This window comes from Tachysurus fulvidraco, chromosome 12 (assembly GCF_022655615.1).
Source record: "Tachysurus fulvidraco isolate hzauxx_2018 chromosome 12, HZAU_PFXX_2.0, whole genome shotgun sequence".
NCBI lineage: Eukaryota > Metazoa > Chordata > Actinopteri > Siluriformes > Bagridae > Tachysurus > Tachysurus fulvidraco.
In genome coordinates this window covers 19,592,796-19,612,028 of record NC_062529.1, presented here as the reverse complement: position 1 = coordinate 19,612,028, position 19,233 = coordinate 19,592,796, and the positions used below count along the sequence as shown (strand labels likewise).

The 19,233-nt window shown below is 40.2% G+C and overlaps 1 protein-coding gene across 1 annotated transcript in view; it reads left to right on the top strand.

Moving 5' to 3' along the window:
* The window catches only part of alk (ALK receptor tyrosine kinase), a 481,244-nt gene that overhangs the window by 53,286 nt on the left and 408,725 nt on the right, over positions 1-19,233 (top strand). Inside the window, exons 3-4 of the mRNA XM_047821514.1 lie at positions 8,358-8,493; positions 8,580-9,850. Coding sequence (XP_047677470.1) covers positions 9,133-9,850 — 718 coding nt within the window. The 5' untranslated portion in view covers positions 8,358-8,493; positions 8,580-9,132. The remainder of the gene's footprint in view (positions 1-8,357; positions 8,494-8,579; positions 9,851-19,233) is intronic.

Sequence of the window (19,233 nt, the reverse complement as noted above, 5' to 3'; positions counted from 1 at the left end):
GAGTTGCCTCACACAGTTCGTTTTGAAGCTGCTTGACAAATGAAGCCTTAAAGCAGCTCTCCAAAGTCCACTTGCCAAAGGCTCTACAGGCTGATCAAGGCTCACTTTGACACTCTGCTAATCTGACATGGGTCATCATTGCCCCAAAACGCACCAAGCTGCTGTCAGTGGAAGCTCTGGGTGGCATAAAACATGTTCCTGCCTCACAGCTTTTTTAGTGCCATTTGATTTATGAAAAAAAGAGGAAAATTATACGCGACGGGAATAGGAGTAGACAGATGACACATAGCCGACAGAAAATGTACGTACTACAATACGTGTAGTAGCTTCTCATCTTTTCAATCACTTGAGTTGTAGGCTGAAAGTAAAGAAAGAGGCACCCCGGGAAAACTTTGCGCTTTGTGCTGATTTACGGCTGTCTCTTTCCGTAGACAGGGTGCGACGTGTCAAATCGGTGACTGGAGACTCGGAGGGAAGAGTCAGAATCAGAATGGAAGTGGAGCACCGAGGCTCTGATTTATGTGCTGTGCAGCACATCACAGCAAGCAAAAAGGCTTTTGTAAGAACAATCTCACAGCAATTTATCAGCCTCGCCACCCACCCACCAAAGACCTTCCACTCGTCAGAATCGAATAAGGCCAAGAGACGGCTCGGTGATGAAATTAATGCTGGACGCAGCTGAAAACTCCTCTTTGAATCTGGAGGACTGGGATGTTCATTCAAATCGAGTGTTACGAAAGCAATTTTACAGGCGTGGAACCTCAGGGGCATGTGCTTGTGCGGATTTCTATTATCCTAAACCAAATTTTAGACTTTCTAGATTTAAATAAAAAGCACATGGGTGGAACAACACCAGAAAATATATCACTTTAGATTATTAGCAGAATCCTGTTAAAGAAGTGGAAATTTCAGAAAGATGCAGTTGTGAAAATTCTAGCAGTTCTTATTTGAATATATTCCTCAAACCTGAAAATTGAACTGCTTCATTTTAATTTTTTTAATGCCTACCCTTTCTTATTGCTGATTAAGGTTATGTTTAAACTCTTTAAGTGGCTGGGTTTTCAGTCTACAATAGCTCTAAGCATATTTAGCCTACGCTGTAATAAGACAAAAGCATCTATTCATAGTTTTAATTCCTCTTGCGATTAATAATTGCATTTGGATGATACGCTGCACAGCGTTTTATTCTTTAAGGCAAAAAAAAAAAATAGAAAGGAACATCTTATTTCAAAGTCAGACACATTTCAGTGACTAATTTCAGATTTACTCTGAGTGCTGTGAATTTCAAATGAAATTTCGGCTCATTTCAATAGCTACTCTGTACACAAAATAAAGTATTAGGAAGACTCCCAGCTCTTATATACAGAGTGTCCAAAAAGTCTCCATATACAAGGAAAAATGACCGAAAACCTTTTTAGCAAAAGTAACTTTATTCATTCATTTTCTACCGCTTATCCGAACTACTTCAGGTCACGGGGAGCCTGTGCCTATCTCAGGTGTCATCAGACATCAAGGCAGGATACACCCTGGACGGAGTGCCAACCCATCGCAGGGCACACACACTCTCATTCACTCACACACTCACACACTATGGATAATTTTCTCAGAGATGCCAATCAACCTACCATGCATGTCTTTGGACCTTGGGAGGAAACCGGAGTACCCGGAGGAAACCCCCGAGGCACGGGGAGAACATGCAAACTCCACACACAAGGCGGAGGCGGGAATCGAACCCCCAACTCTAAGGGTGTGAGGTGAACGTGCTAGCCACTAAGCCACTGTGCCCCCTGTTAACTTTATTGTTAAAAAAAATAAATCTATACGATTGCCATTTCTATGTCAAATGGAGTCGTCTCTCCCGCTCATGATGACTCACTCCTGTAAACACATCTGGAGTTAATGTGCAAGTCCATTCCAAAGGCATTCTTCAAGGCTATTTAAACATATAAACATCTATTTAGTAAGAAATGTTGCTAATCAGTGTTAATTCCCCCTATGTGAGGGATCTATCTTCCCAATGCGTCATTTTGTGGCTGACAGAAAAAATACTGAAATAAGCAGAAATCTCTGAACTTTAAAACGCTCACAGTAAATCTAACATGAGTCACTAAAATGTGTCCGACTTTAAAATAAGACGTTATTTAAACACCGTGCAGTGTATCATTCGATATTTAGTCGCAAGAAGAAAAAAACCATGAATTGATGCCTTTGTCTCATTATAGCGAAGTCGATATATGCTTAGAGCTAACACAGACTGAAAACTCAGCCACTTAAAGAGATTAAAGAGTGTATTCAGTACACGGCTTCCCATAAGTCCCTGTACAAAGTGTACGTATACGTATAAATGTACTGTATAAACGTACTCTATACCAGGAGCTTTCAAACAGTACCATTGGTGTAAATTGTTATTATTTTTGTTTAAAGAAAACAGCATAACAGCATAACATTCTACATAAGGAATTTGTTTTCCAGAACATCACTACTAACAATTAACAACAATTAACACCAATCCTCCTGTTCGAAAGTTTACACCCCCCGTTAACGTACCATGTCGCCTTCTTGAGAATGATTGAACCTTTTGTAATAGTTCTGTACGAGACCCTCGGTCACCCTTAGTGTGAAAATATGGATCGTGACATCATGGATTTGGATCGTGACATCCAAAATATGGATCGTGACTTGAGAACAGTGGGCAGGACCAACAAGAGACTCGTGAAGAACTACCCAAAAACAAAAACAGACAGATTTATCATCCAGGTAACATTAGAATTAGGCATGGTTTGTGTGGTTATTAATGTAGCTTGTGGTCTCTGTGTGCAGTAGTTTATTCAGGACAGTACTAAATAAAGAAGAGCAAAATGTTATTTTAATTATTTTAAAATGCTCCAAAAATGGATGGATTTTTATTTTTACTTGGTGGGGATGTTTGGCCAGAATTAAAATCACCTCCACAGGTTTCCAAGTAAAAAGCAAATGTAGACCGGTGCAAATGTTACATGCAGTGCAAATGAAACTTTAACTGTACATTAGTGCAGGATCTGCAAATGTAGACCGGTGGATATGCTCACAGTTTGAGGTAAGAAGGTGCAGTCGATTTGTTGCAGTCGATTTGTTGTGAAACCGTTACAAGAGCTTGAGTGTTCTTGAAACTGAAGGCATGTACTCTTACTCAATGGATTTCATTAGCTCACAAGCAAACGTATTAGGGATATGTAATGCATTATATAGGTCTCAATGGTGCTACACAAACAAACACACACACATTTTATGTTCAGATTAATAATTTCGAAACTTTCAAGTGTTTTCAAATCTTAACGCTCTAAAAGGAAAGCCATCCAGAGAGTAGTGCCAACTGCTCTTTCTCTCTCTGACTCACAAATGGATGAATGGATGGCAATTAGGATGCAAACGTGCAACAATATCTCTCAAAAATGGGACAGATAGTAAACCAGTTATCAGGACCAACTTTTTTCCATCATAGGAATGCATGAAAGTTATTGAGACATTTATAACAAATGGTTCTTTTATTTGAATTAAACTAGACAAGTACCTCTAGACATTCAGTAAGAGCATTATTGAGCTACATTTAGCTGTTCCACAATACACCTGCTCACTGTGTTTTCAATCTCCCTGTGTTTCCTCACATCACCCCATTGCTCTATTCCCTCTGCTAGCTTCTTGTAGCTACTCACATCATATTTAAAACACAGATGCTTGCCCAAAGGATAAAAAACACCCTCAAGTACCTGCAGGCACTCATCTACACCACTAGCATGGCTAGAGGCTCAAAGGGAACTCGACCCATCATCCCTTAAGGTAGCAAGAAGGCATCCATCAACACTAGACAACAAATATTCGGCTACCTAGAAAGTTTTTGGGATATCTTATGGATTTTGGCTTTATGAGCTCCATATCAGCTTGGAAATTTCCGAAAACCTTACATGAAATGGTAACTGAAGTGCTTAAGGCTACTGGTTGGACTAATGATCAGATGATCATGAGTCGAGCCCCAGCATCACCAAGCTGCCACTGCTGCACCCTTAAGCATGGTCTTTAAAGCTCAAATGCTCAGTATTATAAATGAGGTAAATGTAAGTTGTCTGCCAAAATTCCATCAATGTACATGACCTATTAACTGTTTTGAAGTATTAATTACAATGCTTCCCGCAATGCATGTAAAGAAAAGTTTTCAGGCCTGTATTGGACATGTAGAAATGGGCGGTTACTGTGACACCAAGGAGTGCAGGTTAGATACAACAATTACTCTTATTTCATTTGTGGATGTACAGTTTTAGGACATCAACGAGTGGCACATAAAGCACCTGTATTTGCAAAGGCCGGTGCTTTTTGGAGACGAGTAGACATAACGGTTAGTGTTACTTTTGGAGGCAATTGGACAGAAAGCTACAAAGCCAACATAATGATTTCAGTATTTGAGACAGGTGTTTTCCAAGACAAGAAGGTCACTAAAGATCCATTGCCTGTATTCACATTTAGATGACTTCTGTGCTAACCTTGGTGCGGTCAGTGATGAACATAATGATAGTGTTGTCTCAAGACAGTGTGACGATGAAAAAAATTGTTTTTGAACCAATGCATTCACTAAATGTATTCATTCAATACGAGTAAAATGTGTTTTTAGCCAAATTCCTGTGTGATACAAAGAAAACCATAAAATAATATTTTCATGATCAGGACCAACCAAAAATTTTGATGTAGAACACTTAAAAAACAAAGATAAAATGAATTAAATAAATAAATGAATTATATATATATATATATATATATATATATATATATATATATATATATATATATATATATATATATATATATATATATATTATTATTATTATTATTATTATTATTATTGGCAAAAATATATTATTAGTAATAGTATTGATACTGGATGTTGTTGAGTGTAATGGGATAACCTTCCCTTGGTTATCCAAACAGCTGAGTCACTAGCTTTAAATAAAGATTAAATACCTAGCTCCTGACCCAATAAAGGCACTTCATAAAGCTCCATGTCTTCTTCTGCTTTTTCGCTCAAATCTCTTAATACCAGGTTTTTCTTTTTAGCCCAGTGGTGAACAAAATCTCCAAAACACCAGCCGGTTTTCACTACAGTATTTACATTGATCAGTTACCTTGGTGTGAGAGACATTCTGTGAGACAGACTAAGACATTCTGTGATAAACCTTCGTCTTCCTGTTTATTAACCCAGTGTGAGTCTGTCTTTTTAGAGTCTCTCATGTTTTCCACTCACCTTGGTAGGTGAACCAGCTTTGGAAAAGTGCCCCTTGGTGTGAATATCTGTGTGCTTTTTTTTTTTTTTTGAAGATTTTGATGCAGAACCACTTTTGTAAACAGGATAGTAACATAATATCTACAGGTATCTATCTATCTATCTATCTATCTATCTATCTATCTATCTATCTATCTATCTATCTATCTATCTATCTATCTATCTATCTATCTATCTATCTATCTATCTATCTATCTATCTAGTAGATAAATTTCAACAAAAGAGCAGACAGGGCAACAAATACATGGGTGTGCTTAGGTTTTGTTTGTGTGTGTGTGTGTGTGTGTGTGTGTGTGTGTGTGTGTGTGTGTGTGTGTGTGTGTGTGTGTATGTGTCTTCTGGGCCCCATGGAGGGGTGTGTGGACTTCTAAAATGTCCTGAAGGATTACAGATACATTTCTTTACCATATATATATATATATATATATATATATATATATATATATATATATATATATATATATATATATATATATATATACTCTTTTGATTATTTGACAAAATGCATTTGTAATAAATGTAATGCTAGTCAATATACACCTTATATACTGTGATAAATGATAATTAAAGGTTGACAGGCCCAGATACAGTACCGTATCGACTTACCAGGCTGACTTTGTTTTTTGCACAAAAAACACAGCCCTATTTCCTCTGAATATATTTATTTTATATATCTGGGTTGAACCAGCAACAAATGAGCATCATTATTCCTTTAAACCTGCCCCCACTGACAGTGCTATCTGATCATGAAAAATGGTGTGCTGCTGTGCATTACCACTTTCATCTAAGCAGCAGTCTAGCCTACTCCATGATAGCCTTGTCTTCATTCATTTCTTTCAGAATTAGCTAGGATGTCTCTGTGAACGCATAAAAATGAGAATACAATCTCTAATTAGTCCCTTTATGTCCACCGGTCCCCATGCATTCCAAGGGTTAATGAACATATTACATGGTGCAGATTAGAGGAACAGGTATAAAAGATCGCCATCTTGTGGCCAAAGATTGAGGAAGAATTTTAGTGATAAATGCTGGGCAGCATTGTGGTTAGGATTTTGTAGCACATCTCCTAATCTTAGAAAAAGATTCATTAATTAAAAAATTCAATAAAATACGATCATATATATGAAATCTTGCAAGGTGCAGAAATGTTTATCGAATGAAGCAAAGAATAAGTTCGGTTCTCCAAATCTAAAGGACTAAATGTAGGGTCAATGCTAAGAAATAAAACTTTTTTGGAAATGAAAGTGTTTTAATTGTTTTCACTTTAAACCTCGAACCCTGGAACAAAAAGCGAAATGATGAATTTACTGATTTGTGAATTGATCTGATTTTCAAAGAATCTTCAGTATTTCTTCTCTCTTCTTTGGAAAATCTTTTGGAATTCATTGTCCAGATGATTTACAGAAAATGACTGCGCATTTTTCCTGCCCATTTTATTTGACACTTCTACTTTGTGCTCCATTCATCTTCTTCTTCTTCCATATACAGTGTGTGACTGATGCTGGCAGCATATTTTGATTTGCAGACTATTAGCACATTCAGCAATGTCGCTGCACATGATGCACTCTTATCAGCACGATAAACACCATCCTGGCACTACAATATCAGTGTCAGTGCTGTGTTAAGAATGGGACACCACCCTAATAAAATCTCATCCGCTGTGGTGAGTTGCGCTGCTGCTGCATATCTCCAGGATCCTAAAACCAGACGACTGTCTGTGTGTATGTTCTCCCTGCAATCAGAGTTTCCTCTGGTTTTCTTCCACGTGACAGAAACATGCTAGCAGGTGAACTGGCTTTGCTAAATTGCATGTCAGTGTCGAATTCTGCAAGCAAGGTTCATTTTTATTTTCATTTCATTTCTGGCATTTAGCAGACATCCTTATCCAGAGTGACTTACATTTTATTTCAATTTATACAGCTGAGCAATTGAGGGCTCAGGGGCCCAGCAGAGGCAGCTTGGTGGATCTGGGATTCAAACTCATGACATTCCGGTCAGTAGTCCGACAACTTATCCAGTAGGCTAGAGCCAGGGCAAAAGGGACTGCCTGGTATTCGATCTCATGACCTTCCAGTCAGTAGTCCAACACCTTAGAACCACGGCAAAATGGACTGCCTGGGATTCAAACTCATGACCTTCCAGTCAGTAGTGCAACACCTTAGAGCCAGGGCAAAAGGGGCTACCTGGAATTCGAACTCATTACCTTCCGGTCACTAGTCCAACACCTTAAACAGTAGGCTAGAGCTAGGGCAAATGGGATTGTCTGGGATTGGAACTAATGACCTTCCAGACACTAGTCCAAGGCCTAAACCAGTAAGCTACCACATCCCTATTACCCTGTGATGGACTACTGGTTTCCCATTCTGTAGGATTTCTAGACATTTGCAACTGTATGAAAGCTGTTGCTGAAGATGAATAAAGAAATGTACAAGTCAGCAGGTGGGTATCTACAAGTCAGCAGGTGGGTATCTACAAGTCAGTAGGTGGGTATCTACAAGTCAGTAGGTGGGTATCTACAAGTCAGCAGGTGGGTATCTACAAGTCAGCAGGTGGGTATCTACAAGTCAGTAGGTGGGTATCTACAAGTCAGTAGGTGGGTATCTACAAGTCAGCAGGTGGGTATCTACAAGTCAGCAGGTGGGTATCTACAAGTCAGCAGGTGGGTATCTACAAGTCAGTAGGTGGGTATCTACAAGTCAGTAGGTGGGTATCTACAAGTCAGTAGGTGGGTATCTACAAGTCAGCAGGTGGGTTACAATCAGTATCTACGGTAGATAAGCAACGGGTGTCTATTCATTCATTTTTATTTTTTTTACTTACATTTGTAATAGTAATGGCAAGCTGATAAGCTGTCAGAAAGAAATGTGTGGAAGTAAACTATGTTTGCCGAGTAAATAAATTAGTTGGCGCATTTAATGATTCCGCAGATCTAATGAAGCAACAAATTGCCTCTTTGAGAAACGGGAGGAAGCAAGAAAACAAAATCCCCCCGCATATTTACACCTCTCCGAGTGGGGGTGAGTAACTAAAACCTCAAATCTCTCCGAAGGGAAATGATGCCAGTGATGTAAAGTTTGGTCTCCTGATGGAAGGTGACGTCATGACGAGGCAGAAAGAGAGTCGCAGGGCGAGAGAGCGCGTGCCGAGGCGATTGCTTGGCCAGAACGCACGTGCCAAATAACCCGGTCATTTGTTTGGAACTATTATTATTATTATTATTATTATTATTATCATCATGATTATGTATTTTTTATTTCTTTTTTCATAAAAGCTCGACCAGGAGAACCAAAGCAGAACAAGTGCAACTGTTGATTTAACGTTAAACGCAAACAAGAAAGGAAATAATCACTAAGTTCTGCGCTCGGGTTCGTTTCCGTGGTCAGTTTGGGACGCGGTGATATTTTGGCCCGAGCGAACGACATCTGGTGGTGGTGAAACCGCTAGGCGAACGGAAGACAGCGACGTTGCGCGTGCAGGAGCGTTTGCCTTTACGCTGTTGCGTGCGCGTACATACAAGGGAGCTTTTGAGCGAGGAAGAGGAAGAGCTGTTCGGCATACCGAGCAGCAGCAGAGCTGAAACACTGGGGGGGCAGTTTGGCTTGCACAGGAGACCGTTTACGGCACTTTTTCTCTGACGAGGAGGATGCGGTGAGAGATTTAAGCAGAGCTCGTGCGTGATGCGAGCGGTGAAAGCGCACGAGGAAAGATCCGGAGTGTGCATGAGCATTACGACTCTGTTGTCTATGGAGAAGGAGTAAAAGAACGACGGAAAGAGCTCGACTAACTACGGGAACAAGGTTAATCTTCCCAGACAGACCTCCAGCATGACGCCGAGGATGTTGTGCTGCTTTCTGCTTTGCTCTGCGGCATGCGTGACCGGGCTGCAGGGCGCGAGCGCACCTAATGTCCCCGTAAACAGCACGCTGGATGCGAGTGGCAAACGGGACTCTAATCAGTCCTTCTCCAGGCTGAAGAGGAAGACGCTGTCGGTTGATTTTGCGGTGCCGTCTCTTTTGCGGCACTACATGGCGATGTTCATAAAGCGCCCGCTGAACGGTGACTGCCTGAGTCACTCCGGATGCTACACGGTGCGCGCCAACCTGCGGATGCACTGCGCGCCTTTGCAGAAGACCATCGCGAGTTTGCTCGGCGCGAAGTTGGCAGAAAACGTGCGGGGGGAGGAGGGCGGAAACGGCTCCGGTGGCGGACAGCTGCCGTACAGGCGCACCCGGCCCGCCCCCAAAGTGCAGAGTTTGGGTTTGAGTACAGCGAGCCGCAAGTCCAACCAGGTCGTGGTGGAGGTGGGAGAGGACATGGTAAAGACCGGATGTGGAGGGCTGGTTGTGCGCGAGGATGCGCCTGTGCCCTTTTTGGAAATGGACCTGACGCGCGTGCTGGAGTGGTGGCTCGGGGCCGACGGAGGCCGGCTGCGCGTGCGACTTATACCTGAGCGCAAGGCTCAAGTCCCGGGCAAAGAGGAGAGGTACTCAGCCGCCATCCGGGCATCAGACGCCCAACTGTTTCTACAGATCTCCTCCAGTGGTAAGTACATACTTATACCACAATAATAACTAGTCTTTTAATTGTTGATTGATTGATTGATTGATTGATTGATTAGGGGCTGTTGAGATATTATGGCACAAGATAAAAGAGATATAAAGCCCGTTAATCAATTTCTTCTAGTTATTATCATTATTCTTGTTATTCTACAAACAATAGCATCATCATCAACAACTACAATAATAATAATAATAATAATAATAATAATAATAATAATAATAACAATAATAACAACAACAACAGTATTTGTTTTTCTTCCTATAAACAGTATTTACTTTTGCTCACACAGTAAGCAGCAATTGTAAGTGGATAATGCATGAATTAGGGTTGGGCAATATGATGTATGATATTGAGATTGTGATAGATCATGATTAATTCACACCTTCTGCCTATCCTGCTTGTCATCATGTGTCAGCAATTTATAACTCCATTGTTCTTTAACTTTAACAAGCATCTGCCTTGACTTAGACTTGATTGAGTTATTTTTGAAATATGGTTTTTTTTTGGTGTTTTGTAGGCTACGTCTCAGAAAAAACAAACAAACAGAAACCTCTACATATAATGATATACCGTATATTGTTTATTATGAAGATGGCATTGTATAATTTTTTGCTCATATCTCCTATCCCTAATAATCCACTATAGCTTATGTTCAAACCTCAGCATGCAATCTTACACATATGCTTGTTTCCAAATGTTGTAGTGTTTTTCCAGAGTTTTCTACTAAAAGACAGCAGCGCATTTGTATTGACCAAACACCGGACAAGTGGGCATTTTGCAAGTTCATGCTGATTCAGTTCGGCCCTTTTTACTGCTGTATGTCAGGCTTTATGCTTCTGTCTATAGACTGACTCAATGTCTGGTTGTTGCTCCTCAGTAACACCAGTTGTTTTTGCTCTGTTGCACTTTATTGTAACAGTTTAGCTATGTGTGTATGTGTGTGTGTGTGTGTGTGTGTGTGTGTGTGTGTGTGTGTGTGTGTGTGTGTGTGTGTGTGTGTGTGTGTGTGTGTGTGTAGGAGTGCATGTCAAGGTATCTACAGTAATATTTCTGTGCTCCCACAGTGCTTCTTTTCTTACATTGTAGATTATGGCTATTTCTGGAGCACTGCTTGCTCTATTAGTTTTAACAGTGTGATTAGTACTCAAGAGTGAAATTCCTCTCCTTCGGCACTGTCAGATCAGTACTATTACCCAGTCGCTTTAGCGGATGTATTTACCTCAGGAGATGTGCAATGATTTTCACCTGCTCACATGGATTATTTGATTATTTTGCTCTTCCTTCCTTTTGAAGGTATAAGACTTAATACCCAGGCTTCTATGTTAAGTTCCATTCACGGTTATCTGGTTGACTGATTTAGCATAAAAAGATGTACTTGCATTTATGCAGACCTACAAGAGAGGTATTTCAATCATCTGCTGAAGCTGTACAAATTATATATTGCAAGTTCTATTAACTGATCAGATCTAATGAGAAAAGAGAGTGCAACAAAAAATGATATAGCTGGATTGGAGATATCTGTAAAGGAAATAACTACTACTATTACTACTACTACTATTACTACTACTACTACTACTACTACTACCCTTATGCTAGTGCAAATACGGTACGTTAGAGTCTAAATATAAATCCAGGATTTAATGCTGATAGTAAACCTCTCAGGTCAAGTTTTTTGGTTGACTGCTGCTTCACCAATTACTGCTTTTGGTGAAGAGGTCAGTCTTCAGTTTTTGTTTGCCTCAGACAGCCAGAAGAAATTCATTCCCCCACCTGGGGGTCAGTGCAGAGAAATCTTGATCCATGTCTTGCTTTTACACTGAAGGATGGTGGTTCATGTCAATCTGGTGGTTCAGTCTTGGCATTGCAGGCAAGCATCAGTGAAGCCAATGGAGGAAATGCAGAAATGAGAGAGATTGAATATAGAGCATGCATCCATATTCTGATCAGTTGCAGGGCTCAGGTGGTGTTCCAGTAACACGATGCAACCTCAAGGTGCTTCCTGATGGTTCTAAGGGAATCTGCAAAGTGAATAAAGGAGAGAAAAGTTTTTAAACTTAGAGAACATTACAGTATGTATGCACTTCAGAATGCTCAAATGTATGGACATCAATTGGTTACACTATAAAGTTGTCCTTAACATTTCCTTAACCTAACACTTAATACATGCATCTAATGGAAAATAAAATTCTCTTGGTATTGCACAGAGCAATCCTGCAAGATCAGGTCATCACCATGTCGAAGGCTGTGAAGTCAAGCAGGTAACTGATTATTATCCCGAGGTTCCTGACAGACCTTGATATTTGTTGGGTTGAGGGATTTGTTAGGATGCCAAGAAGCTCTGCTGGAGGCAGTGATCCATAATCCAAACTAAAGAATTTTCAGGGCCATAGAGCTATTTAATATGTAATAATCGTTCCTGGTAAACACTTCTAGATCAGAAAGTAAACAGACGGAATGAATTAAAGCCAACACTGGAATGTTTTTCATAAGGTGGCCCATGGTACATAAACAGTACATAAACTGTTTCACGGCTGCAATATGCTGAACGTCATAACATATGGGAGTCGGAAAGCAGTTGGATTCTGTAAATGCTGATTCTGTTTATTTTGGCTTTGCTAACAATCATGGTGAAATACACAATCTGCCAGGGTTAATGGAGTTCTAGCCATAATCATATACAGTTTTACTCAGTAATGCAGTTACACCACGGATGGCAGTAATTAACTATGAATCAGTATGAATTAAATGGTGTTTGGCACCATCCAGGGTTTGGTTTTGAGTCCGGGGCTGATCCTGTGGGGTTTCCTCCCACATCCAAACAAACCTCACGCTGATTTGTATATTCTAAAATATCCCTATTTGATTGGCATCTTTGGAAAATTGTCCGTAGTGTGTGAGTGTGTGAGTGTGTGAGTGAATGAGAGTGTGTATGTGCCCTGCGATGGGTTGGCATTCCGTCCAGGGTGTATCCTGCCTTGATGCCCAATGACGCCTGAGATCAGTTCGGATAAGTGGTAGAAAATGAATGAATGAATGAATGAATGAATGAATGAAAATACCCCTATGTGTAAAAAATCTTAATAAGATGCATCTTTATGGTCCTGTAGTAGTTCAGTGTAAATTGTGAGATCTTGTGTTATTGATTTCCTAATACCCAAGGTTAACAACTATGCTTAGCTAGCAAGATACTTCAAACGGATCCCTGATATCAGTTTTTGCTAGCTAAAGTTACATAAAGCGTATAAGACTTCAAGGAACACCTTTAAGGTAGCTAGAACTGACTATACTATCGATATTATACCACTTAACTTTATTGTACTACCGATTATACGTCTGTGTCCAATTTTTTTTTAACATGTTTTATCGTGCAGTAGTAGGACACATCAGCAGAGTATATAGAAATCTATCTATACAAAATCCTTTAACGTATAGTTTATGAATTTTGGTATAAATGTCAGTAAACCTTGTTTAAAACGAATTAATTTATGCTAGACACATTCAAGGTACAATGACGGCCCTTTGTACCATAGCGCTCTTGAATTCCCGAATCAGAAGGATTAAATTCTATTAACAGCATGGTTCTGACAGAAGTTCCCGCCTGTGACATGAATGCTTTTTTTTTTTTTAATATTAATGCACTCCTTTTAATGCGTTATCATTTCTATAATAACAGCCAATTCCCAGCGACTTGATGAGACACGCTCCACATAATCTAAAGCTAATTATATTTTTAATAGATTTAAAAGAAGTCATTATTTAACAAAGCAAAAGTCTAACCTTTGATATAGTGAAGCTTTCTGTTTATGAAACTTTTAAGGAAGGAGTTAATAGTGTTATAGTGTTCTCTAATTGTCAGGAAGTATTTTTGGGGAAATCATGGGTAAGGAATTTGGGTTTTCACTGCAACATGGCATGCTAGGTTTTGTAATTGAAGAAAGAGAGGCTGGTAAACAAGGGACCGTTTGTCAGTGATAACAGGAAGTAGCTTGTCTTACTGAGGTTTCATAACATCGCATATGACAGGTGAAAAACTTGAGAATAATAAATGACTAAATTAAACTGTAAAAATAGTAATCATTGGCAAATAATCATCGTTATTTAAGATGAAGCATACACTAGGTAAAGAATTCAATTTGGGTGGTAAATTTGACGTATCCCACTATCCCGGCATGGATTGTTTACCCATTGTACGCTAATCCTTGTATATTATATTACACGTTGGCATGAAGTCACAAAAATATCCAGTGGGAGGAAGCGGAGCTGAGCTGAAGCAGGCCAGGGGTTTATGACAGATGCATCAATAGTTTTCAGCAGAATAAAACATGTCATCTGTCAGATAGGAATGCAATAAAATGCAGCTCCTACTCAAAATTGACTGCAGTGTTGATTGGTGCGCAAGACTCAGGCTGTGAAACTCGAATAGCCACAGTTGTTGCATGAGTGGGCCTGGAGTTGGCACCCAGGGGATCGAGATCTTATGAACACAGCTCTCTTTTTTCACTGAATAAAAGATAGTCCATAACACGGCTGGTTGGAACAGTTTATTCCTTACATTGCAGAGTCGTCAGCCAAACTTTAGCATCGTCTACACCAACCTACTCTACCGTATTCAACTCTTCACTCTCTAGGCCATTCATAATCTAACTTCGATGTCTTGCATTCGCTTGAATCTCCCTAAATGCCAGTCGTATTTGTATACTATCTGCTGTTACTTGGCTGTAAGCTGCAGATTGGGTTTCTGTCAGAGCCAAATGCCTTGGCTAGTGTTGCTGATGCGGCCTTGACTCCTTTGCCCCGAGCTGTGTTGTAGGATTCGGTTGCAATACATAAGCCTATTATGCCTGTTTGTATGAGGCTTATGGAGAAAGTCACCGCTCCGTGAAAACAGTTGGGAGAACTGTTTGCTTGACATCAGCAGGCATAGCCAGAGCAATGATACGATTACAGTTTTCGAACAAAACGAGAACTGCGAATGACAACATCCGTATTTTTAGTTTATTGCAGGAGTCATCAAGTTTTGGACAGCAACCTGGATGTGGATCCTCCTGCACAGTATTTTAGAAGACTGAACTGTATACTTGAGAACATCTAAACACATACAATCTTTAACATATAAAGCGTTAACCAATTCCAGGGGTTTATTAAATAATTTGGGTAAAGGTGATCAGACCAGAGACTAGCTGAAATTTTATGTAAGTGAAGCTTTACATTCAATTTAGAAAAAAGTGACGTGACATATGGCTATGTATGATCACCCATACTCAGAATTCGTTCTCTGCATTTGACCCATCCAAAGTGCACACACACAGCAGTGAACACACACACACACACACACACACACACCGTGAACACACACCCGGAGCAGTGGGCAGCCATTTATGCTGCGGCGCCCGGGGAGCAGTTGGGGGGTCCGGTGCCTTGCTCAAGGGCACCTCAGTCGTGGCCGGCCCGAGACTCGAACCCACAACCTTAGGATTACGAGTCAGGCCCTGGATCAGATACTTATTTATAGGAACTATGTACAGTTCTTATATATTATAGTGCCTCCGGTGCTGTTCACATTGGTTTGGCAGAGAAATGATTCATTTTGCAATTACACAACATGTCACAGTGCTATGCAGATTCTTGTGTATAGTTCTTTCTTCACAGCTCATCAACATATCTTTCTTTTGACTGTTTAAATAATGCTTTTGATTTTGTTTGTTGATGACTTTCAGGCATGGACATGGATTTGGGTGTAAATGCAGGTTTATTAAATGGAGCAGAGGAAAGTGAAAGACTGTAAGGAACCCAGGAAGCTGATGCAGCAGAATCCATGAGCGGAGTTTATTTAACAAAAATACTTCAAGGCATACGATTCAGAAATCAAAAGGCAGAATGTTGTCAGAGGACGAGCACAGATCAAGAAACTGAAATAGACGATAGCGAGGCAAACAGATCCGACATGCAAAATCCAATCAGCAAGAAACGAGAAACTAGATCACAGTCCATACAAAAACAGCTTGGTAGTCAAGATTGATAATACTATGTATGCCTCGGATAACAGCATGAACATGCTATTTAAAGAAGAAGAACCAGGAAGTGTCCTTTGACCCAGGGTGGTCTCAATATCTTTTGAGGATGGCGCCCTCTGACGGTTGGGACATGGGGCATAGCAGGAGGAGTTGTAACAATGACAAAGTCAATGTAGAGATCAAAATCATGCAAGGGTTCAAGTGATGGTCAAAAGTACATGTGTTGAGAAGAAAGGGCACTTTTACACAAAGCTCTGTATCACTGCATGTGTTAGTATGTGTACTGTGTGTACTGTATGTGTACAGGTACTACGTATATACACACTCACTATCCATTTTATTAGGAACATCCTTCATATTCATGTAGTTATTTGATCAGCCAATCACATGGCAGCAGTGCAATGCAAAATGTTATGCAGGTACAGGTCAAGAACTTCAGTTAATGTTCACATCTAACATCAGAATGGGGAAATAAGTGTGATCTCTGTGACTTTAACTGTGGCATGGCTGCTTGTGCCAGATGCACTGGTTTGAGTATTTCATAACCTGCTGATTTTCACACAACAGTCTCTGCATAGAATGGTGAAAAAGTAAAAAAAAAAAAGTGAACGACGGTTCTGTGGGTGGAAATGCCTTGTTACTAAGAGAGGTTAAAGGAAAATGGACAGATTGCTTTGAGCTCTCAGGAAGGATATACTTAGATAATCATCCTTACAGATGCAGCAAAGCATTTCAGCATACACACAAAAAACGGAGATTTTGAGATGAATGAGCGACAACAGAAAAAAGACCACGTCAGATTTCACTCCTGTCAGCCAAGAACAGGAATCTGAGGCCATCATAGGCGCACATCACTACGTCAGTGAATCTGGACAATAAGTCCAAAACTTTTTCTGTGTGTGTGTTTGTGTGTGTGTGTGTGTTAGTGAGTGTGTGTGTGTGTGTGTGTGTGTGTGTGTGTGTGTGTGTGTGTGTGTGTGTGTGTGTGTGTGTATGTGTGATGATTGACAGATTAGAAAGCTGCATGAACCTAAAACCTTAAAACCCTAACTTATTATTTTTATTATTATTAAACACATAAAAAAATTTCTTAATATTATTTAATCAATGGACAGTGGTGATTCAAGTGGTTAAGGCTCTGGAATGTTGATAGGGCTTTAAATCCCATCACTTCCAAGCTGCTACTCTTAGGCCCTCGAGCAAGGCCCCTAGCCCTCTCTGCTCCAGGGGCGCTGTATCATGGATGACCCTGCATTCCGTCCACAACCGTCAAAGTTGCGATGTGTGAAGCAAGAATTTTACTGTGCTTTAATGTATATATGATAAAATAAAAGGCTTCTTCTTCTTCTTCTTCTAAACTTAAAATCTTCAACACTTCATGAAGGATGGTCTTACTCACTCTCACTCATTTTCTACCGCTTATCTGAACTTCTCGGGTCACGGGGAGCCTGTGCCTATCTCAGGCGTCATCGGGCATCAAGGCAGGATACACCCTGGACGGAGTGCCAACCCATCACAGGGCACACACACTCTCATTCACTCACGCACACACACACACACTACGGACAATTTTCCAGAGATGCCAATCAACCTACCATGTCAGTCTTTGGACCGGGGGAGGAAACCGGAGTACCCGGAGGAAACCCAGAGGCACGGGGAGAACATGCAAACTCCACACACACAAGGCGGAGGGGGGAATCGAACCCCCAACCCTGGAGGTGTGAGGCGAACGTGCTAACCACTAAGCCACTGTGTCCCCCCGGATGGTCTTACTCTTACTTTCAAATGAACTAGTCTAGGCAAAGACCAGTGATTTGAAACAGGTGTGTGTGTGTGTGTGTGTGTGTGTGTGTGTGTGTGTGTGTGTGTGTGTGTGTGTGGGTATCTGAGATGATCATGTGACCGATCAGATGTAAAGTCAGGTGTTTACAGATAGGTTTGATGTGATAACACTTCAGCGTTCTTCCTTATACTAGTCTTGTGGTTTGGATTCTTTTATGCAATGATGGGATTTTACACTTACTGGCTGCTAGAGCTCTTATGATGATGAAAAGCATTCCCTAATAATACAGAAATATTATTAGGGAATGTTAAAGAAACCTGAAGGGCATGTTGCTGTCTCATTGTGCGGTATGAGTGCTGAATGAAAGGAGTTCATTATATTTCATGCTACAATTGCTTGATATGTGAACCTGAAATTAGAACAATTTTTCAAATCCAAAATTTATCTGTGAAATTTAACTTGTCCTTTTCAATCACCGATGTTAGCAATGTGTGGAGTGGTTTTCTCTTTGGGTATGATGTTAACAATTGGGCTGGGCTCAGATTGAAAGCATCCAGCATTTCCTTTGTGCTACAATGGAGTGAGAGGTCTGTCGCCAACAATTGGCTCTTGACGCCTAACGCTTTTATTAATGAAACACTACTGCAAAATCGATAATGAGTAAAATGACAAGCAGTTCATTATCCATACATTTCTTATCATTATTGGACGTTAGACACCATATATTTCTAGTCCAGGACCTCACAAAATCCCGTGGGAGAGAGACTTTGGAGATCAATATGTTTACTAAGCCAAATCTACTTCTGATAATCCTCACTTCCACGCACGCGATCGAACATCAGCTGAGAAGCCGTGCTTGGACTAAGTTATTTGTTCCAACAAGTTCCAACAATTAACAGCAGTAATTATGAGATCATGCCGCTAAAAGTGTCACAGAAATTTTCAACTTTACCTTGATTAACACAGAAGAAACTGATTTAGGAAAAAATATATATAACGTGTTCCTTAACGTTTTTCCAGCAGTGTGAATTATTTACTTTAGGTACATGTCGAGACATTATGTGGAACAACATTAAGTAAAAGCCAACATGTGCTAACACTGACATTTATATACAGCCAACTGTCATCTTATTTGCTGTGCCATAATGCTTTCTAAACCATTTGCTGAAAAGTGATATCTCCTCTCTTCTACATACGTGAGCTCACAGAGGCCTGCGATTGTGTGACATCTCATGTGTGGATAACTATCTCATCTGTGGTTAAATGTCTTTCTCTGGATAACTTTCTTGCTAGTTTGTGGCTAACTATCACATCTGCGGTTATGTATTTCATCTGTCGACAACCATCACGTCTGTGGTTAACTATTTTATCTGTGGCTAACACTCTCGTCTGTAGATAACTCATCTCATCTGTCTGCATACATAACTAATAACCTGTAAAGACCTGCAACACAGTATACTTACCTACCTAATACTACGTAGGTTTACTATTCATATTAGAGCTATGCTAGCTGAAGTTATGTCTACAGTAATATTACCTTTTATTTTATTTACAATATTAATTTTATT